Below are 22,924 nucleotides of genomic sequence, written 5' to 3' on the forward strand. Positions count from 1 at the left end.
CTCTCTGTCTGGCCAACTGATTAAGAAACTGGAAGTATTCCCAGAAAGAGGAGGACATGTGTGTAACAGACCAGACCACATAGCAGCAGTATGGTGAAATACATCATGGCTGCCATATTCCCTGTATTTCGGGGCTCTTCATGCGTATACAGAGTAATCACACCACTGGGAGAGTGAGGCGATTACCTGGCAGACTGGAGATACAGACTAGAGTCTGAGATAGACTGCATCCCAAATGGCACCCTATTCCTTATATAGTGCCATAGAGGCCCTGATCAAAAGTAGTGCACTATATAGTGAATAGGGTGCCATTTTGGGACGACCCCATAGACTCTGAGCCTGATATAGAGTTCTTAACAGAACGTCATAAGGTCAATATTACCCCCCTCTTTCTTCGTATCCAACACAAACTACCAGAGACCAGAGAGAGAGACCATTCTGGCCTCTTGTAGTGGGGAAATTACACTGAGATCATTAAGGTTCATGATAAGAGTTAGTGTGATCAACATAATATGTATCATATTGACATAAAGGGCCAGTTTCTCAGAGACAGATTAAGCATGATCCTCGATTTAAAGCATGCTCAATAGAGAATCTCCATTGAAAGTGATCTTTAGTCCAGAACTAGGCTTAATCTGTGTCAAGGAAACCAGCTCAAACTGGATAAATGTGTGCCCTATTTGGGTCAGACAATGTTTTGGTTCAGGTGGTGGGCTACAGTACTGACCAGCTGGAGTTATGGTTATGTTACGGTTGTGTTATGGTTATGTCATGGTTGTGGTGGATTACAGTACTGACCTACTGGAGTTGGGTGCTTGCAGCTCGATGATGTGAACCTCTTGGTCCTGGTCTGGTCCAGACAGGACACAGCCTTTAGAGGGCTGTGGCTCTACGTAGCCAGCAAGGTAGTTCAGAGACAGGAACTTATTGTCAATCTTGCAGGTATCGGAGAACACTGGGTCTGGAAGAGTAAAGGAGAGGGTGGGTGGATGAGATTACAAGGTGAGATCATGACTCAATGTATAAGTCGAACACTGGATGTGATGTGATTATACCTGATTAATCCTCAAGAGGAAGATGCTCTGATGAAGGCAGAGAGGACGATATGTTAGCTTAATATACTGAAGTGATACTGGGAAGCTTTGTGTGCAAGTTTTTCTTTTCTTTCAAGATTATTCCTCATGAGCAAATGGATGAGGTATTTAGTTAGAGTATTTACACTACGGTGTGTTCAGCCAACGTTTTGAGATATCTGAACACTTTGGGGTTGCTGGTAAAAGACAGCGACAGACAGACCAGTTTTGTATTGAACACTATTATTCAAGTTTCTGATCAAATGAAGGCCAATATATTTAGAAAATACATTTTGAACATTAGCCGTCATAAACACGTCCAATCAGTCATTCCTGTCAGGTTTCACACCATTCTAACTTGTTATCATTTATTTACTCAAATATTATTATTCTCCATCCAACCTACCAGGCATGCAATCCTCTTCTCTGTCTTTTACCGATCATGAACAGTTAAGCCCTGCGGTCTTTCCTCAGAGGAATCACAAGACAGATGCTTCCTTATTTGGCAAACAAGGTCTTGGACAGTAGTGAGGTTTAGAGAATATAAAGTAAAGGGTTGGCACCTTCCTCCCCAAACCTCCTCATGGCACTTTGAAGAGCTGGGGAAGAGAGTGTGAGTGTGTTTGAGTGTGAGTGTGAGAGTGTATGTGTGTATTAATGGCCTGAAACAACAAAGCGGAAATCTGTCCCGCCTCATGAAAAGGTACCAGAGAGGGAAAGACATAGGGAGACAGACGGGAAAGCTAAAGCTCTCTCTCTGAGGTAAACATGGCATGTTGGGCCTTCGCCAAACCACAGGGTCTAATGACAGAGAGAGGGGCTGAATGGATGACTGCTTCAAGGCTAAGCAACCACACACTCTCTGTTCTCTCTGCTCTCCTCCAAGTGACTGAGAACATGGAGAGCAGAGAACATGGAGAGCAGAGAACATGGAGAGCACAGAAGAAAGGCCTGAGGTGTATGTTTCATGATTAACTATCCATGTTGTGATTGTGATGACGTACAGGAACTCAAGTCCTTTTGTTCACCCGACCTAGAATACCAATCAAATGCCGACCGTATTACCTCCTAAGAGAATTTGCTTTGGTTATAGTACCAGCCGTGTATGTTTCCCCTCAAGCCGATACCACAACGGCCCTCATGGAACTACACTGGACTTTGTGCAAACTGAAAACCACATATCCTGTGGCCGAATTTATTGTAGCTGGGGACTTTAACAAAGCAAATCTGAAGAAAACGCTACGAAGTTCTATCAACACATTGCCTGTACTACTCGCGCTTCAGAAACTATTGCCCATTGTTACTCTCCCTTCCAGGATGGCTACAAGGCCCTCCCCCGCCCTCCGTTCGGCAAATCCATTGTGCTCAACCCTTCCTATAGGCAGAAAAATCAAACAGGAAGTACCCGTGCTAAGGTCTATTCAACGCTGGTCTGACCAATCAGAATCCATGCTTCAAGATTGTTTCGATCACGCGTACTGGGATATGTTCCGGGTTGCCTCTGAGAATAACATTGACGTATACACTGACACAGCGACTGAGTTAATCAGGAAGTGTATAGGGGATGTTGTTCCCACTGTGACTATTAAAACCTCCCTTAACCAAAAAACATGGATAGATGACAGCATTCACGCAAAACTGAAACCACGAACCACCGCATTTAACCACGGCAAGGTGACTGGGACCATGATCGAATACAAACAGTGCAGTTATGCCCTCCGAACGGCTCAGACACAAGACGTATGCGGCAGGGACTCCAGACAATCACGGATTACAAAGGGAAAGCCAGCCATGTCATGGACACCGACGTCTTGCTTCTGGACAAGCTAAACACCTTCTTTGCCCATTTTGATGATAACACAGTGCCACCGACACGGCCCGCTCCCGAGGGCTGTGGGCTCTCGTTCTTCGTGGCCAATGTGAGTAAGACATTTAAGTGTCTTAACCCTCGCAAGGCTGCCAGCCCAGACGGCATCCCTAGCTGCGTCCTCAGAGCATGCGCAGACCAGCTGGCTGGAGTGTTTATAGACATATTCAATCACTCCCTATCCCAGTCTGCTGTCCCCACTTGCTTCAAGATGTCCACCATTGTTCTTGTACCCAAGAAAGCAAAGGTAACTGAACTAAAATACTATCACCCTGTAGCGCTCAATTCTGTCATCATGAAGTGCTTTGAGAGGCTACCTGACACCCTAGACCCACTTCAATTTGCATACCACCCCAGGGCCCTGGCGGAGTGGTTCCAGGAAAATAACCTCTCCCTCAACGTCAATAAAATGAAGAGCTGATTGTGGACTTCAGGAGACAACAGAGGGAGCACGCCCCCATACACATCGATGGGGCCACAGTGGAGAAGGTGAAAATCTTCAAGTTCCTCGGCATACACATCACTGACAATCTGAAATGGTCCACCCACACAGATAGTGTGGTGAAGAAGGCAAACAGCGCCTCTTCAACCTCAGGAGGCTGAATAAATTTGGCTTGACCCCTAAGACTCTCACAAACTTTTACAGATGCGCCATTGAGAGCATCCTGTCGGGTTGTATCACCGCCTGGTACGGCAACTGCACCGCCCGCAACCGCAGGGCTCTCCAGAGGGTGGTGCGGTCTGCCTAACGCATCACCGGGGGCATACTGCCTGCCCTCCAGGACACCTACAGCACCCAATGTCACAGGAAGGCCAAAAAGATCATCAAAGACATCAACATCCTTTGACTTCATGGCTGTATATATATACAGTACCGGTCAAATGTTTGGACACACCTACTCATTCAATACTTTTTCTTCATTTTTACTATTTTAAACACTGTAGAATAATAGTCAAGACATCAAAACTATGAAATAACACATATGGAATCATGTTGTAACCAAAAAAGTGTTAAACAAATCCAAATATATTATATATTTGAGATTCTTCAAATAGCCACCCTTGATGACAGTTTTGTACACTCTTGGCATTCTCTCAACCAGCTTCACCTGGAATGCTTTTCCAACAGTCTTGAAGGTATTATAGTATTAATATAGTATTAATAATAATTAATTTGGTATTAATAATAATTAATTTGGTATTATAGGTAGCTTACTCAGGTAGTTATTGAAGGTTATTGTAGGTAATTATTGTAGGTAAGGACTGTATTCGGCGGACTCCGGCGAAGCACGAGGCTAGCCTACCCACTACTTGGACCAACAAAGCTAGCTAGCTAGCGGGTAGCTTAACTTTTTGCAACTATGGTTAATTGTTTCCAATGTTATTTCATGCTTAGGAGTACCTGTGATTGAGCCAGCTAGCTGCTACCATTCAGCTGTTTTTCTAACCTCATCCGAGGCATTAACGTTAGGTGGTTGGTAGCTGCTGTACTTAATTACAGCTACTGATAACAGTCTGCTGTAGTTTACAACAATTCTAATTTCTAAAGTGGAAGTTGGGAGAGTTTTACTCGGGTGGTTCAGTGAAACAATTATAGTTTCTGAGGTGGAAGTTGGGAGAGTTATATATATTTTTTTTTTTTGGTGAGGGAGGCCTGCTCTCTCCTTTCCCTGATGTTTAGTTCATTTCATCCCGATCTCCTCTGCATTATTGTAGCCATCTGCTGCAGCCTGTCAACTATGCCTCTGCCTATCCCTGTTCTCTCCTCTCCGCACAGGCTACACAAACGCCTCACACCGCGTGGCTGCTGCCTCTCTAACCTGGTGGTCCCTGCACGCACCACACACCTGGAGTTCCAGGTCTCAGGCAGCCTCTGGAACTGCCGTTCTGCCGCCAACAAGGCTGACTTCATCCCAGCCTATGCCACCCTCCAGTCCCTCGACTTCCTGGCACTGACGGAAACATGGATTACCACTGAAAACACTGCTACTCCTACTGCTCTCTCCTCGTCTGACCATGTGTTCTCGCATACCCCGAGAGCATCTGGTCAGAGGGGTGGTGGCACAGGAATCCTCATCTCTCCCAAGTGGTCATTCTCAATTTTTCCCCTAACCCATCTGTCTATCTCCTCATTTGAATTCCACGCTGTCACAGTCACTAGCCCATTTAAGCTTAATATCCTTGTCATCTATCGCCCTCCAGGTTCCCTTGGAGAGTTCATCAATGAGCTTGACGCCTTGATACGTTCCTTTCCTGAGGATGGCTCACCCTTCACAGTCTTGGGGGATTTCAACCTCCCCACGTCTACATTTGACTCATTTCTCTCTGCCTCCTTCTTTCCACTCCTCTCCTCTTTTGACCTCACCCTCTCACCATCCCCCCCCACTCACAAGGCAGGCAATACGCTTGACTTCATCTTTACTAGATGTTGCTCTTCTACTAATCTCATTGCAACTCCCCTCCATGTCTCAGACCACTACATTGTATCCTTTTCTCTCTCGCTCTCCTCCAACACTACTCACTCTGCCCCTACACAGATGGTAACGCGCCGCCGCAACCTTCGCTCTCTCTCTCCCACTACTCTCTCCTCTTCCATCCTATCATCTCTTCCCTCTGCTCAATCCTTCTCCCTCCAATCTCCTGATTCTGCCTCCTCAACCCTCCTCTCCTCCCTTTCTGCATCCTTTGACTCCCTGTGTCCCCTATCCTCCCGGCCGGCTCGGTCCTCCCCTCCAGCTCTGTGGCTTGATGACTCATTGCGAGCTCACAGAACAGAGCTCCGGGCAGCTGAGCGGAAATGGAAGAAAACTAAACTCCCTGCCGACCTGGCATCTTTTCACTCCCTCCTCTCTACATTTTCTTCATCTGTTTCTGCTGCTAAGGCCACTTTCTACCACTCTAAATTCCAAGCATCTGCCTCTAACCCTAGGAAGCTCTTTGCCACATTCTCCTCACTGCTGAATCCCCCCCCCCCCCCCCCCTCCTCCCTCTCTGTGGATGACTTTGTCAACCACTTTGAAAAGAAGGTTGACGACATCCGATCCTCGTTTGTTAAGTCTAATGACACTGCTGGTCCTGCTCACACTGCCCTACCCTATGCTTTGACTTCTTTCTCCCCTCTCTCTCCAGATAAAATCTTGCGACTAGTGACTGCAGGCCGCCCAACAACCTGCCCGCTTGACCCCATCCCCTCCTCTCTTCTCCAGACCATCTCCGGTGACCTTCTCCCCTACCTCACCTCGCTGATCAACTCATCCTTGACCGCTGGCCATGTCCCTTCCGTCTTCAAGAGAGCGAGAGTTGCACCCCTTCTCAAAAAACCAACACTCGATCCCACTGATGTCAACAACTACAGACCAGTATCCCTTCTTTCTTTTCTTTCCAAAACTATTGAGCGTGCCGTCTTTAGCCAACTCTCTTGCTATCTCTCTCAGAATGACCTTCTTGATCCAAACCAGTCAGGTTTCAGGACTGGTCATTCAACTGAGACTGCTCTTCTCTGTGTCACGGAGGCTCTCCGCACTGCTAAAGCTAACTCTCTCTCCTCTGCTCTTGTCCTTCTAGACCTGTCTGCTGCCTTTGATACAGTGAACCATCAGATCCTCCTCTCCACCCTCTCCGAGCTGGGCATCTCCGGCGCGGCTCACTCCTGGATTGCGTCCTACCTGACCGGTCGCTCCTACCAAGTGGCGTGGCGAGAAGCTGTCTCCGCACCACGTGCTCTCACCACTGGTGTCCCCCAGGGCTCAGTTCTAGGCCCTCTCCTTTTCTCCCTATACACCAAGTCACTTGGCTCTGTCATATCCTCACATGGCCTCTCCTATCATTGCTACGCTGACGATACACAACTAATCTTCTCCTTTCCCCCTTCTGATAACCAGGTGGCGAATCGCATCTCTGCATGTCTGGCCGACATATCAGTATGGATGACGGATCACCACCTCAAGCTGAACCCTGGCAAGACGGAGCTGCTCTTCCTCCCGGGGAAGGACTGCCCGTTCCATGATCTCGCCATCACGGTTGACAACTCCGTTGTGTCCTCCTCCCAGAGTGCGAAGAGCCTTGGCGTGACCCTGGACAACACCCTGTCGTTCTCCGCCAACATCAAGGCGGTGACCCGATCCTGCAGGTTCATGCTCTACAACATTCGGAGAGTACGACCCTGCCTTACACAGGAAGCGGCACAGGTCCTAATCCAGGCACTTGTCATCTCCCGTCTGGATTACTGCAACTCGCTGTTGGCTGGGCTCCCTGCCTGTGCCATTAAACCCCTACAACTCATCCAGAATGCCGCAGCCCGTCTGGTGTTCAACCTTCCCAAGTTCTCTCACGTAACCCCCCTCCTCCGCACACTCCACTGGCTTCCAGTTGAAGCTCGCATCCGTTACAAGACCATGGTGCTTGCCTATGGAGCAGTGAGGGGAACGGCACCTCCGTACCTTCAGGCTCTGATCAGTCCCTACACCCAGGCGAGGGCATTGCGTTCATCCACCTCTGGCCTGCTGGCTCCCCTTCCTCTGCGGAAGCATAGTTCCCGCTCAGCCCAGTCAAAGCTGTTCGCCCAGTCAAAGCTGTTCGCTCCTCTGGCACCCCAATGGTGGAACAAGCTCCCTCACGACGCCAGGACAGCGGAGTCACTCACCACCTTCCGGAGACATTTGAAACCCCACCTCTTTAAGGAACACCTGGGATAGGATAAAGTAATCCTTCTACCCCCCCCCCCCCCCCCCCCAAAAAAAAAAAAAAAAAGTATAATTGTAAAGTGGTTATCCCACTGGCTATAGGGTGAATGCACCAATTTGTAGTCGCTCTGGATAAGAGCGTCTGCTAAATGACGTAAATGTGCCCTTGAGCAAGGCACTTAACCCTAATTGCTCCTGTAAGTCGCTCTGGATAAGAGCGTCTGCTAAATGACTAAAATGTAAATGTAAAATGAAGGAGTTCCCACATATGCTGAGCACTTGTTTGCTGCTTTTCCTTCACTCTGCCGTCCGACTCATCTCAAATCATCTCAATTGGGTTGAGGTTGGGGGATTGTGGAGATCAGGTCATCTGATGCAGCACTCCATCACTCTCCTTCTTGGTCAAATAGCCCTTACACAGCCTGGAGGTGTGTTGGGTCATTGTCCTTTTGAAAAACAAATGATAGTCCCACTCAGCCCAAACCATGATGGGATGGCGTATCACCGCACAATACTGTGGTACCCATGCTGGTTAAGTGTGCCTTGAATTCTAAATAAATCACAGACAGTGTCACCAGCAAAGCACCCCCACACCATAACACCTCCTCCTCCATGCTTTACGGTGGGAACTACACATGCAGAGATCATCCGTTCACCCACACCGCGTCTCACAAAGACAAAGCGGTTGGAACCAAAAATCTCCAATTAGGACTCCAGACCAAAGGACAAATTTCCACCGGTATAATGTCCATTGCTCGTGTTTCTTGGCCCAAGCACGTCTCTTCTTATTATTGGTGTCCTTTAGTAGTGGTTTCTTTGCAGCAATTCGACCATGAAGGCCTGATTTACACAGTCCCCTCTGAACAGTTGATGTTGAGATGTGTCTGTGACTTGAACTCTGTGAAGCATTTATTTGGGCTGCAATTTCTGAGGCTGGTAACTCTAATGAACTTATCCTCTGCAGCAGAGGTAACTCTGGGTCTTCCATTCCTATGGCGGTCCTCATGTAAGCCAGTTTCATCATAGCGCTTAATGGTTTTTGCGACTGCACTTGAAGAAACTTTCAAAGTTCTTAAAATGTTCCGTATTGACTGACCTTTATGTCGTAAAGTAATGATGGACTGTCATTTCTCTTTGCTTATTTGAGCTTTCTTGCCATAATATGGACTAGGTATTTTACCAAATAGGGCTATCTTCTGATTTGTTTAACACTTTTTTGGTTACTACATGATTCCATATGTGTTACTTTAATAATTTTGATGTCTTCTCTATTATTCTACAATGTAGAAAATAGTAAAAATAAAGAAAAACCCTGGAATGAGTAGGTGTGTCCAAACCTTTGACAGGTACTGTACACACACATATATATATACATATATATATATATATATATATATATATATATATATATATATATATATATATATATATATATATACATATATACATATATATATATATATATATATATATATATATATATATATATATATATACATACATATATTTAAACTTGTCCTAATATTATATATAATAATAATATAATATATAATATATTATAATATATTTCTTAATATTTCTCCATTCTTTTACCTTTAGATTTGTGTATTGTTGTGAATTGTTATATATTACTGCACTGTTGGAGCTAGGAACACAAGCATTTCGCTACACCCGCAAGTGCTACCGACCCGTAGCACTGACGTGCTTTGAAAGACTGGTCATGGCTCACATCTCAACAGCATAATCCCAGAAACCCTAGACCCACTCCAATTTGCATACCGCCCCAACAGATCCACAGATGATGCAATCTCTATCGCACTCCACACTGCCCTTTCCCACCTGGACAAGAGGAACACCTACGTGAGAATGCTATTCATTGACTACAGCTCAGCATTCAACACCATAGTGCCCTCTAAGCTCATCACTAAGCTAAGGATCCTGGGACTAAACACCTCCCTCTGCAACTGGATCCTGGACTTCCTGACGGGCCGCCCCCAGGTGGTAAGGGTAGGTAACAACACATCTGCCACACTGATCCTCAACACGGGGGCCCCTCAGGGGTGCGTGCTCAGTCCCCTCCTGTACTCTCTGTTCACCCATGACTGCATGGCCAGGCACGACTCCAACACCATCATTAAGTTTGCCGACGACACAACAGTGGTAGGCCTGATCACCGACAACGATGAGACAGCCTATAGGGAGGAGGTCAGAGATCTGGCCGTGTGGTGCCAGGACAACAACCTCTCCCTCAACGTGACCAAGACAAAGGAGATGATTGTGGACTACAGGAAAAAAAAGAGGACTGAGCACGCCCCCATTCTCATCGACGGGGCTGTAGTGGAACAGGTTGAGAGCTTCAAGTTCCTTGGTGTCCACATCACCAACGAACTATCATGGTCCAAACACACCAAGACAGTCGTGAAGAGGGCACGACAAAGCCTATTCCCCCTCAGGAGACTAAAAAGATTTGGCATGGGTCCTCAGATCCTCAAAAAATTCTACAGCTGCACCATCGAGAGCATCCTGACTGGTTGCATCACCGCCTGGTATGGCAACTGCTTGGCCTCTGACCGCAAGGCACTACAGAGGGTAGTGCGTACGGCCCAGTACATCACTGGGGCAAAGCTTCCTGCCATCCAGGACCTCTATACCAGGCGGTGTCAGAGGAAGGCCCTCAAAATTGTCAAAGACTCCAGCCACCCTAGTCATAGACTGTTCTCTCTGCTACCGCACGGCAAGCGGTACCGGAGTGCCAAGTCTAGGTCCAAAAGACTTCTCAACAGCTTCTACCCCAAGCCATAAGACTCCTGAACAGCTAATCATGGCTACCCGGACTATTTGCACTGCCCCCCCACCCCATCCTTTTTACGCTGCTGCTACTCTGTTAAGTATTTATGCATAGTCACTTTAACTCTACCCACATGTACATATTACCTCAACTACCTCAACTAGCCGGTGCCCCCGCACATTGACTCTGCAACGGTACCCCCCTGTATATATAGCCTCCCTACTGTCACTTTATTTTACTTCTGCTCTTTTTTTCTCAACACTTTTTTTGTTGTTGTTTTATTCTTACTTTTTTTGTTTAAAATAAATGCACTGTTGGTTAAGGGCTGTAAGTAAGCATTTCACTGTAATGTCTGCACCTGTTGTATTCGGCGCATGTGACCAATAAAATTTGATTTGATTTGATTTGATAAATATGTGTACGTAACCAATACAATTTGATTTGATTTTGACATAACCCAGCTGTAATGTGTAATGGAGCCACTACTCCCCTCCACTCCTGGCAGTAACTGTGTTATTGTCTTGCAGTTAAAGATAGTCTTTAAAAGGTATCCTAACTATCTGGATGTTGATGTAGGATGAAGTTGAACGTGCTGTCGGTTCAGTTTACAAAGGACCAGTGGGGAGTGAAAGAGTAAAGGAAGAAGTGAAGCATGGCTTCAATGGATCAATCACACAACATCCCTGGAGGAGCCCTGGACTTCCAACAGCCAGCCTCCCTACTACAGTAACTCTACTGACTGGTGGAGAGGAGAGGAGAGGAGAGGAGAGGAGAGGAGAGGAGAGGAGAGGAGAGGAGAGGAGAGGAGAGGAGAGGAGAGGAGAGGAGAGGAGAGGAGAGGAGAGGAGAGGAGAGGAGAGGAGAGGAGAGGAGAGGAGATGAGATGAGGCCCCCACTGTCTGCTTTAGCTCAGACACCTCTTGACAGTTTTTTCCACTTACAGCTCACAGTTATCAAGGAACAGCTCACATTCCCTAAACCCATTAATGCCTTCGACAGTTTAGTTTACTACAAACCTTGCTGCTCAGAAGTGGTCTTTCTATAGACACAAGTTGAGGAGCAAGGCCCCTATCATCTTACTTAACAGCAGCTTGAGGAGTTAAGTAGGAGAGAATATCGTAAATTGATCCCTCTCTTGTGTAAAGTGACTTGCGAAAGTATTCACCCCCCTTGGCATTTTTCCTATTTTGTTGCCTTACAACCTGGAATTAAAATGGATTTTTTGGGGGTTTGTATCATTTGATTTATACAACATGCATACCACTTTGAAGATGCAAAATCATTTTTATTGTGAAACAAACAAGAAATAAGACAAAAAAACAGAAAACTTGAACGTGCATAACTATTCCCTCAATAATTTCCCTGTATTTAGCGCCATCCATCATTCCTTCAATTCTGACCAGATTCCCAGTCCCTGCCGAAGAAAAACATGCCGTTCTCGGGGGTGATGAGAGGTGTTGGGTTTGCACCAGACATAGCGTTTTCCTTCATGGCCAAAAAGCTCAATTTTATTCTCATCTGACCAGAGTACCTTCTTCCATATGTTTGGGGAGTCTCTCACATGCCTTTTGGCGAACACCAAACGTGTTTGCTTATTTTTTTCTTTAAGCAATGGCTTTTTTCTGGCCACTCTTCCGTAAAGCCCAGCTCTGTGAAGTGTACGGCTTAAAGTGGTCCTATAGACAGATACTCCAATCTCCGCTGCGGAGCTTTGCAGCTCCATCAGGGTTATCTTTGGTTTCTTTGTTGCCTCTCTGATTAATGCCCTCCTTGCCTGGTCCGTGAGTTTTGGTGGGCAGCCCTCTCTTGGCAGGTTTGTTGTGGTGCCATATTCTTTCCATTTTTTAATAATGGATTTAATGGTGCTCCGTGGGATGTTCAAAGTTTCGGATATTTTTTTATAACCCAACCCTGATCTGTACTTCTCCACAACTTTGTCCCTGACCTGTTTGGAGAGCTCCTTGGTCTTCATGGTGCCGCTTGCCTGGTGGTGCCCCTTGCTTAGTGGTGTTGCAGACTCTGGGGCCTTTCAGAACAGGTGTATATTTACTGAGATCATGTGACAGATCATGTGACACTTAAATAAAGTCCACCTGTGTGCAATCTAACTAATTATATGACTTCTGAAGGTAATTGGTTGCACCAGATCTTATTTAGGGGCTTCATAGCAAAGGGGGTGAATACATATTTAATGTAATTTTTTATTTTATTTTAAATGTATGCACTCACTAACTGTAAGTCGCTCTGGATAAGAGCGTCTGCTAAATGACTAAAATGTAAAATGTACATATGCACGCACCACTTTTCCATTATCTATTTTTTGGAATTTTTGAAACAAGTTATTTTTTTCATTCAACTTCACCAATTTGGACTATTTTGTGTATGTCCATTACATGAAATCCAAATAAAAATCTATTTAAATTACAGGTTGTAATGCAACAAAATAGGAAAAACGCCAAGGGGGATGAATACTTTTGCAAGGCATTATATTTGCCTAAACCTGCTGGAAGACTTGAATAGCAAGAAACAGTCCCATGTCTGATCTCTTCAGTCTACAGATTTTCTTCTTGTTTCGTCAACTTCGGTACAACTCCATCTCACCTCTTTTTTTCTTCTTGTTTCCCTCTCTCTGCCACTCCCCTCTTTTTCTCATAGTGCACAGGACTAGTCTGTCAGGCCTCAAGTCTGGCAGCAGGCCCACACACAAGCTAGCAATCAGAGCAGCAATCCCTCACAAACCTACTACGCATTTCCATTAGTCAATTCTTCCTCACTCCACTGACTTTGGGCTCATGGTCAAATAAGAAAAGTGACAAGCAAGGAAAGCAAGCGGACAGATTACAAAAGAAAGAAAAGAGTACAAAGTCCTTTCCTCCCGGCCAAGTCTATGTGCAACTGAAAGCTGGCCAGTGGAACTGAGAAGTCCGAACACAGAGAGTGTTCACTCTGCCACTCTAGGGTCCAGTAACTCCCAGGACTGTCAATGGCCTCCATTGAGAATGAATTACTGAGTAGGAACCCCTTAATTAAGGTTTAGTGGGGAAGAAAAGGCCTGTCATTCGGCAAAGAAAATATACAGTTAGTGGAAGTAGGTGTAAAAGTCTCCCCAGGCATTCTAAACGAGAATGTGGTCTGCCTTGGAACTGAGGTAACGTTTCTAACCTGCCTCTTAGAGTGAAACACACCTTCTCCCACTTTGATGTATGGTTGTATGATGTGTGAAACCAATGGTTCTCCTACAGAAAGGACAGCCAAAGGTAGCACCTTCTTTTAAACTGTCCTTTGGAGCAACAGTTTTAACTTCCCTCTGACAGTAAAACACACCTTCTCCCACTTTGATGTAGATGTCCAGGGCAATCTTGAGTTCGGAGAAGGAGGTAACGGCTCTGTACTTCTTGGTGGCCCAGTTGAGGAGGTGCTCGTTGCCATGGGGAAGTACCTCCTTCGGAACATGACAGTGGAGAGAGAAGTTCCCTGGAGGGAAGTGGACATCAGATCCCACAGATACCTGGAGAAAGGAGAGATACAACAATGTTACAGACAGTCAGTAAGAGAGATACCACGGCTTTACAGACAGACACTGTTCATCAAGACACATAGCCCTGGGACATGGCTGTAGTGTGTTAGGAGTTATACTGCAGGAGTCTACAGCCATGTATCAGCGCTACACAAGACACAGAGAAGTGGACCTCTGAGGTCTCTGATAGCTGGAAGATGGAGAGAAACAATGATGTTACAGACAGACACTGTACATCAGGAGACATAGCCCTGAGACATGGCTGTAGGCTGCTATGGCATTACAGTAGGTGTAATAAGACTCATAGTCAATTATAGGATTCTACAGCCTTGTCTCAGGGCTGGCTACAGGAGCCACAGAGGGACATCACTTTGCCTGTGAGAGAAAAGAGCTGAAGGTAGGGATTCCACAGAATGATTGTGAAACAGTAGGTTTCTGTATGACACTATGGGCTGGTTTCCCAGCCACAGATAAAGCCTAGTCCTGGACTAAAAAGCAAGCTCAATGGAGAATCTCCATTGGAAATTATTTTTTGTCTAGGACTAGGCTTAATTAGTCTCGAAAACCCGACCCTAGCCGGAACGTTTGAAAATTGTGGGAGGCAACCCAGATGTCTGGAGAGACTAAGGCTTAATCAGTGTGTGGGAAACTGGCGCTAAGAAACTACCTAAAGCATTATGGACCTAGGGTGAAGAAACACAGAGAGACCATGGGAACAATAATAAGGTGTGGGGATTTACAGTATCGGTATATCTAGTGCAGAGAGCAATAAGCATTTTTTTTTTATATATTTTTTTAAGGGGTAGATCAGCTTTAATATTGCATATAGATCGTAACTTCAATCAATGAAATTGTCTGCATCATTTCCAATCCCCCATATTTTTTTTTTGCAAATATACACACTACCGGTCAAATGTTTTAGAACACCTACTCATTCAAGAGTTTTTCTTTATTTTTACTATTTTATATATTGTAGAATAATAGTAAAGACATCAAAACTATGAAATAACACATATGGAATCATGTAGTAACCAAAAAAGTGTTAAACAAATCAAAATATATTTTATATTTGAGATTCTTCAAATAGCCACCCTTTGCCTTGATAACAGATTTGCACACTCTTGGCATTCTCTCAACCAGCTTCACCTGGAATGCTTTTCCAACAGTCTTGAAGGAGTTCCCAGATATGCTGAGCACTTGTTGGCTGCTTTTCCTTCACTCTGCAGTCCGACTCATCCCAAATCATCTCAATTGGGTTGAGGTCGGGGGATTGTGGAGGCCAGGTCATCTGATGCAGCACTCCATCACTCTCCTTCTTGGTAAAATAGCCCTTACACAGCCTGGAGGTGTGTTGGGTCATTGTCCTGTTGAAAAACAAATGATAGTCTCACTAAGCCCAAAACAGAATGCTGTGGTAGCCATGCTGGTTAAGTGTTCCTTGAATTCTAAATAAATCACAGACAGTGTCACCAGCAAAGCACCCCCACACCATAACACCTCCTCCTCCATGCTTTACGGTGGGAAATACACACATGCGGATATCATCCGTTCACCCACACTGCGTCTCACAAAGACACAGTGGTTGGAACCAAAAATCTTCAATTTGGACTCCAGACCAAAGGACAAATTTCCACCGGTCTAATGTCCATTGCTCGTGTTTCTTGGCCCAAGCAAGTCTCTTCTTCTTATTGGTGTCCTTTAGTAGTGGTTTCTTTGCAGCAATTCGACCATGAAGGCCTGATTCACACAGTCCCCTCTGAACAGTTGATGTTGAGATGTGTCTGTTACTTGAACTCTGTGAATGTCACGGTTTCGGCCGAGGCTGCTCCTCCTCCTTGTTCGGGCAGGTTTCGGCGGTCGTCGTCCCCGGAGTACTAGCTGCCACCGATCTATGTTTCATGTTCGTTTGGTTTTGTCTTGATGTTGTACACCTGTGTCTAGTTAGTCCTCATTAGTGTCCTATTTAGTTCTCGTTGTGTGTGTATGGTGTTGTGTGTGATTGCTCCTCTGTTTGGTGTTCTGAGCTACGTATCTTCCCTCCGTTGTTTGGAGAGGTTTTCGCACATGTTAGTGCGCCTTTTGTTTGACGCCTGTGTGCGCCTTTATTTCGCCTCCGGGCTTATTGTTCTCGTGTACTACGTGAATAACTCACTAAAGTCTTTTGGACTTAGCTTCTGCGTCCTGCGCTTGATTCCTGCACCACACCCACCTTCAGCACCCCTGACAGAGAAGCATTTATTTGGTGGGCTGCAATTTCTGAGGCTGGTAACTCTAATGAACTTATCCTCTGCAGCAGAGGTAACTCTGGGTCTTCCATTCCTGTGGCGGTCTTCATGAGAGCCAGTTTCATCATAGCGCTTGATGGTTTTTGCGACTGCACTTGAAGAAACTTTCAAAGTTCTTGACATTTTCCATATTGACTAGCCTTCATGTCTTAAAGTAATGATGGACTGTCGTTTCTCTTTGCTTATTTGAGCTGTTCTTGCATAATATGGACTTGGTCTTTTACCAAATAGGGCCATCTTCTGTATACCCCCCCTACCTTGTCACAACACAACTGATTGGCTCAAACGCATTAAGAAGGAAAGAAATTCCACAAATTAACTTTTAAGAAGGCACAACTGTTAATTGAAATGCATTCCAGGTGACTACCTCATGAAGCTGGTTGAGAGAATGCCAAGAGTGTGCAAAGCTGTCATCAAGGCAAAGGGTGGCTATTTGAAGAATCTCAAATATAAAATATATTTTGATTTGTTTAACACTTTTTTGGTTACTACATGATTCCATATGTGTTATTTCATAGTTTGATGTCTTCACTATTATTCTACAATGTAGAAAATAGTAAAAATAAAGAAAAACCCTGGAATGAGTAGGTGTGTTCAAACTTTTGACTGGTACTGTATATACATATTAATAAGCATTGATTTAATATCATAGGGATGATTTTTGATAGTCTAATCTACATGAAATAACTTTGGATTACTTTTAGCAGTCTCCATTTTGTCACGCCCTGGCTCTGGGGACTCTAGTATGTTGAGCCAGGGTGTGAGTTTTCATTTGTTTTCGTTCTAGTTTAGTATTTCTATGTTGGCCAGTGTGGTTCTCAACCAGAGGCAACGTGTATCAGCTGTTGCTTGTTGTCTCTGATTGGGACCCATACTTAAGCAGCCAGTTTTCCCACAGTGTTTGTGGGATCTTGTTCCTGTATAGGTTTGTGTTTTGCACCTTTGGACGTCACGTTATCGTTTGTTGTTTTGTTCGTGTTTTTCATTCTAGTTAATAAAATATGTTCACCTTCCACGCTGCGCCTTGGTCCTCTGTACCCGACGATCGTGACAGAAGATCCCACCAACACTGGACCAAGCAGCGTGTCCAGGAGCCAGCGCCAGAGGTATCGCTAAAGGACATCAACCTCGACTGGGCCTGGCCCACGGTGAGGAGAGACCCCCAGAAAAATGTGAGGGGGGGGGCTCACGCCGTGGACGACGGGGCAGCAGGAGGCCGCGATAGAGCGGTCCAGCGGGTTTGCAGAGGAGGCTGCCAGGTTAAGGGGGCCACTGGTCACAGAGGAGAGGGAAAGTGTAGAGGCACGGCGAGAGGTACTGGGGTGTGTTACCAGTCCGGTCCGGCCCGTTCCTGATCCCTGCGTAGGGCCAGTGGTGTGTGTTCCCGGTATGGTCCGGCCTGTTCCTGTTCCTCGCATCGAGCCTGTGGTGCGCGTCGTCAGCCCGGCCCGGCCTGTTCCTGCTCCACGCACCAAGCCTATGGTGCGCATCGTCAGCCCGGTTCGACCCGCTCCTGCCCCCCGCACCAAGTCAGTGGTGTGCTTCGTCAGCCCGGTCCGGCCCGCTCCTGCTCCCCGCACCAAGTCAGTGGTGCGCTTCGTCAGCCCGGTCCGGCCCGTTCCTGCTCCCCGCACCAAGTCAGTGGTGCGCTTCGTCAGCCCGGTCCGGCCCGCTCCTGCTCCCCGCACCAAGTCAGGGGTGCGTTTCGTCAGCCCGGCTCGGCCCGTTCCTGCTCCCCACACCAAGCCAGTGGTGTGCGTCGTCAGTCCGGCACAGCCCGTGCCTGTTCCACCGGTGCCTGGTTCGGCACGGGTCAGCTGCTTCACGCCGGAGCTAGAGCAATCCGCTCCACCAGTGTGCAGTCCAGCTCCGGTCAGCAGGGCCAGACCGGACCAGGGGTACTTTGGGGGGTTAGAGAGGGAGTGGGGATCATGCCCGGAGCCGGATCCGCCGCCAAGGCGGAGTGCCCACCCGGTCCCTCCCCTGTGGTGTTTGGTTGGCGCGGTCGGAGTCCGCGCCTTTGGGGGGGGGGGGTACTGTCACGCCCTGGCTCTGGGGACTCTAGTATGTTGAGCCAGGGTGTGAGTTTTCATTTGTTTTCGTTCTAGTTTAGTATTTCTATGTTGGCCAGTGTGGTTCTCAATCAGAGGCAACGTGTATCAGCTGTTGCTTGTTGTCTCTGATTGGGACCCATACTTAAGCAGCCAGTTTTCCCACAGTGTTTGTGGGATCTTGTTCCTGTATAGGTTTGTGTTTTGCACCTTTGGACGTCACGTTATCGTTTGTTGTTTTGTTCGTGTTTTTCATTCTAGTTAATAAAATATGTTCACCTTCCACGCTGCGCCTTGGTCCTCTGTACCCGACGATCGTGACACATTTCAGCAATTGAAGGAAATACATGTAGAGTTACTGAGGATATAAAATGGTAAACTACAAAAAGGTAGCTGTGATTTACTGTTAAGAAGCTGTATTTTCTATTGGGCTCATGGAGTTCCATCCCCATGTATTATTTTAAGGCCTCTCGCAATGTCCTCTCCTTATTTTCACACAAGGTCCCCTTACACAATAAGGTGTCTGGTTTCTACTGTTTATATAACCTTTATTGTGCGTAATCACAGTGTGCAGGGGTTTTTCAAAATGGCAGCACACAGCTAGAGCAGTATGGAGCTGTCTGTCATGAATGTAGCTAGCAGATACACACACGCACGTGATTGCATATACACAAACTCTTATCTGTCTTCATCATAGGAAACACATATGCAAGATGTGCGTGTCTGTTTATGCGTGCTCTCACACACACACACACACACACACACTCTCACAAATAACTCAGAAGTACAAAAGAAAGAGACAACTTTTATCAGTGCAGTATGTTTGTTTGGAGTTGCCATTGGGGATCATCTAAAAGTATATAATTTTGCCATATGCGAGCTGGCTGAGAGTGGGGTGATACAATGGGACGCAGCCTAAGCCTAGGTAGGTAAAAAAGTGTGAGAGCACAAAACCCAGCTGTAATATGCAGAGTGAAAAAAAGAAGAAGAAAATTAGTAGAAAATGTGTGCGGAGCCCCAAGCCCACAATGAAGTGCTGGTTTGTCTTCTGGCAGGAAGGGATGGAGGGAGGGATGGAGGGAGGGATGGAGGGAAAGAGAGAAACTAGTCTGAGCTTGGCGTGTGTGAGTGTGTGTGTGTGTGCGTGCATGGAACAAAGAGCAGAGAGAGAGAGAATGAGAAAGAGGGAGAGAGAGAGAGTGAGATAGAGAGAGACCACCCCGTTGGTTCTTAATGGACCTCGACCCATATGCTTCATTCAGAGGGATAAACATTCACATGCGCTGAAAAACCTACTACTGACTGTAGTACAATTGTGAGCAGAGCTGAGCATCCCAGGCCAGCCAGGCAGCCCCAACACACAGTCTGGTGTAGATAGCCGACCTCATTATATTTCCTGTTTTATTTTCTTATTCCCAAGGACACAACTCCTATCTAAAGTGGGGCGGCAGCTGACAGCGTGCTGCCTGGTAGGCCCAATTAAAACATTAACTCATAACACTAAACTGATAGAGCGTAGTGCCGTATGGACCTTTTCACTAAAGCGTAGGAGGACATATAGGATCATTCATATTTTGTTGCCTTCCCCATATTTTGGGTAGTATGAATTTTCCAAAGAGGGGATAGAGGAAAGCAAAACACAAGAATCTACTGCAACGTTGGTTCGTTTTCCAGATCATAGTGTCCGTTTGTTTGTGTGAAAATTAGTCACATTATCTCTGTTGAGTATTTGGAGCTCCAGACAGAGAGGTTCTCCATTCCCCCCGAACACACACACACACACGCACACACACACTCTAGCCAACACCATGTGCAACATCTGCCTGACCCCTGGCCTCTCCTCTCTATGTTCCTGGCATTGTCACGACAGATAATAAATGCCAAGACCAGGGAGACAGACACTGTCGAAGAATTCACCGCTACGTAGATATTTATTTTTAGCGATAACGTTTACTACGACTACGGCAGGAAGGAAAGGAAAACTTTAGTGGAGAAAGATGGAGTGCCATGCCTTTGCCTGACTGCCTCACTTAAGCTATCAAATGCGATATAGAGCCGTGGAGGAGCACTGAGCAAAGAGAGGGAAGGAGGAAGAGGATGAGGATGAGGAAGAGGAAGTGGAGGAGGAGGAAGGGGTTGGGGTTTACTTTGGGAAACCTTGCAAGCTCAGCAAAGTTGATCAATTTAATTGTGGCAATATGACTGTAATTAGTCTGAAATAATTAGAGGGGGAAGCCTGAAAACCCAAATTAGCTCTAGGCCTTTCCAGGGTGATTTGAACCTCAAGAATATGAAATGGGAATATGAAAGAAGAGACTCAGAGAGACCCACTCTTGGGCTCGACCAGTTAGCTGAGGGAGAGAGAGAGAGAGAAAAATAGAGCGAGAGAGAGAGAGAGAGAGAGAGAGAGAGAGGAGGGCTTGAGAAAAATTTGTAATAAACGAAATATATGAGTAACGTTTTTATCAAAGACTTGAAAGTTTGAAGTAATTCCCACTAGTATCCACTTTTACATGAACACAAAGTGTAAATCCAGCACTTGCAAGAGAACTGCTTGAAAATGATATCATTTCAAAGCATTGCTATTCTTAATTGTTCCACTCCCAGAGTATTAACAATACTTCAACGTAGTGCTATATGCAAAGACGTCAAAGTAATGCTATATGCATAGACATCAATGACTGACACAATGGGACGATTAACTCAATGATTTATACAATACACAGAACATTCATTTTTGTCCCTTTCATTGTCCCTACTGTCATAGCATGTACGCTACTCATTGTCTTGAGCTTCTTATCACCCCGTTCTCCCTGAGAAGAGAAGAGGGGGACATGACTAAACGTGTAGAGAGAGAAAGGGCCTTATCCCTGAACACATAAATCAGTGTTGTTTATATGTCCTCTGCTCACAAACAGACCCAGACAGACAGACTAGATTAGTCCTGGGCTCGCTGCATCATATGACCTCATAGCTAACGCATCCAAGTACGGCCTGTCTGTCTGTCTGGGCTCTTTCTGTCTGTCTATCTGGAATCAGCTCAGGTCTGCACTCAGAGGTGAGATCCATGGAACTTTGCAAAGCCAAAAGTTTACCTCATTCTACCTAACTGAGCATGGAGCTAATCTCCAATGAGGTGTTCTTGAGCAGTTCAAAGCCAAATATAAGGGTACTTGAGAATATCCAGGGATGGAACTCTAGTCTGGCACATTTTCTACAAGCCCAATCTGAAAAATACTAGCTTCGGGCAAGCGGGCTAGCCTAATTTCCATGGGTATAACACAATTAGAAGGGTCATATCTGTTGAAAAAGCAACTTCAACTTTGCCATTTGTCAGCCTCAACTGTTCAGTAGAACATGCAATGTGACATAATTAAATATGACCCATACTTTCAAAGAGATTTGTCGACAATCTACTGAAGTCTACCTAACAGCCATAGAGAGCTAAGCCTCCTTACTGTAAGATTGGTCCCTTCCTTCTCTTCGCAAAGTATAAAACCCAACAATAACATGTGCATGCTGCCCAGTACCCTTCATGGTCTGTGGCGTTTTAAAAGCATATTTGCCTGTGGTTGGTTTCCTGGCCTCTCTGCCTGTGTGTGTGCGTCTACATATTACTGCCATATGTGCCAGTCGGGGTGAGGGGAGAGGAGAGACGCCATGCCAAATGTTTTATATTAATTATCAGAGTGTTGCAATCCTGCTTGCTAAGAAACACTAAGCAACAGTAAAGCACAGCCTGAGAAAACACCATGTCTGTTTGGAGAAGATGAGGTGTTTCAAACAGAGAGGCCTCAGAGACACACAGAGAGAGAGCGAGAGAGCGAGAGAGAGAGAGCGAGAGAGAGAGCGAGAGAGAGAGAGAGAGAGAGAGAGAGAGAGAGAGAGAGAGAGAGAGAGAGAGAGAGAGAATGGGAGATAATAAGAGCATGCTCTAAAAGCAGTGATGATGTAAATGCGATAAATGCTTTTGTGGGTGATTTTATCTGCTCTCTCTAGACTGGCTCCAGATAGCTAATCAAGCTTATGGCATGTGGTGTGTGTGTGTGTGTGTGTGTGTGTGTGTGTGTGTGTGTGTGTGTGTGTGTGTGTGTGTGTGTGTGTGTGAGAGAACTGGCAGGGAGAGCTGTTGTGTAGAACACAACACCATCTGTCTCTGCACCAAAGCCAATATTGGGCTGGCCATGGTTCCAATTAACAACCACATAGAACGAGAGAGAGAGAGAGAGAGAGAGAGAGAGAGAGAGAGAGAGAGAGAGAGAGAGAGAGAGAGAGAGAGAGAGAGAGAGAGAGAGAGAGAGAACAAGACAGAGAGAAAAAAAGAAAGAGAGCGAGATTTGCACATCATTATAACACTGTACATAGCCATAATATGACATTTGAAATGTGTCTATTCCTTTGAAACTTGTGAGTGTAATGTTTACTGTTCATTTTTGATTGTTTATTTCACTTTTGTTTATTATCTATTTCACTTGCTTTGGCAATGTAAACATATGTTTCCCATGCCAATAAAGCCCTTTGAATTTAATTTAATTGACAGAGAGAGAGAGAGAGCGAGAGAGAGAGAGCGAGAGAGAGAGAGAGCGAGACAAAGAGAGAGCGAGAGAGACAGACAGAGACAGAGAGAGAGCGAGAGAGTGAAAGAGCGAGAGAGAAAGAGG

General features: G+C 45.8%; 1 protein-coding gene across 1 annotated transcript in view; it reads right to left on the bottom strand.

Moving 5' to 3' along the window:
- The window catches only part of LOC311130646 (transforming growth factor beta receptor type 3-like), a 149,827-nt gene that overhangs the window by 39,151 nt on the left and 87,752 nt on the right, over positions 1–22,924 (bottom strand). The window contains 2 exon segments of the mRNA XM_084163435.1: positions 799–961; positions 13,735–13,918. Coding sequence (XP_084019561.1) covers positions 799–961; positions 13,735–13,918 — 347 coding nt within the window.

Source organism: Coregonus lavaretus (genome assembly GCF_964263955.1).
Source record: "Coregonus lavaretus genome assembly, chromosome: 6".
Lineage (NCBI taxonomy): Eukaryota > Metazoa > Chordata > Actinopteri > Salmoniformes > Salmonidae > Coregonus > Coregonus lavaretus.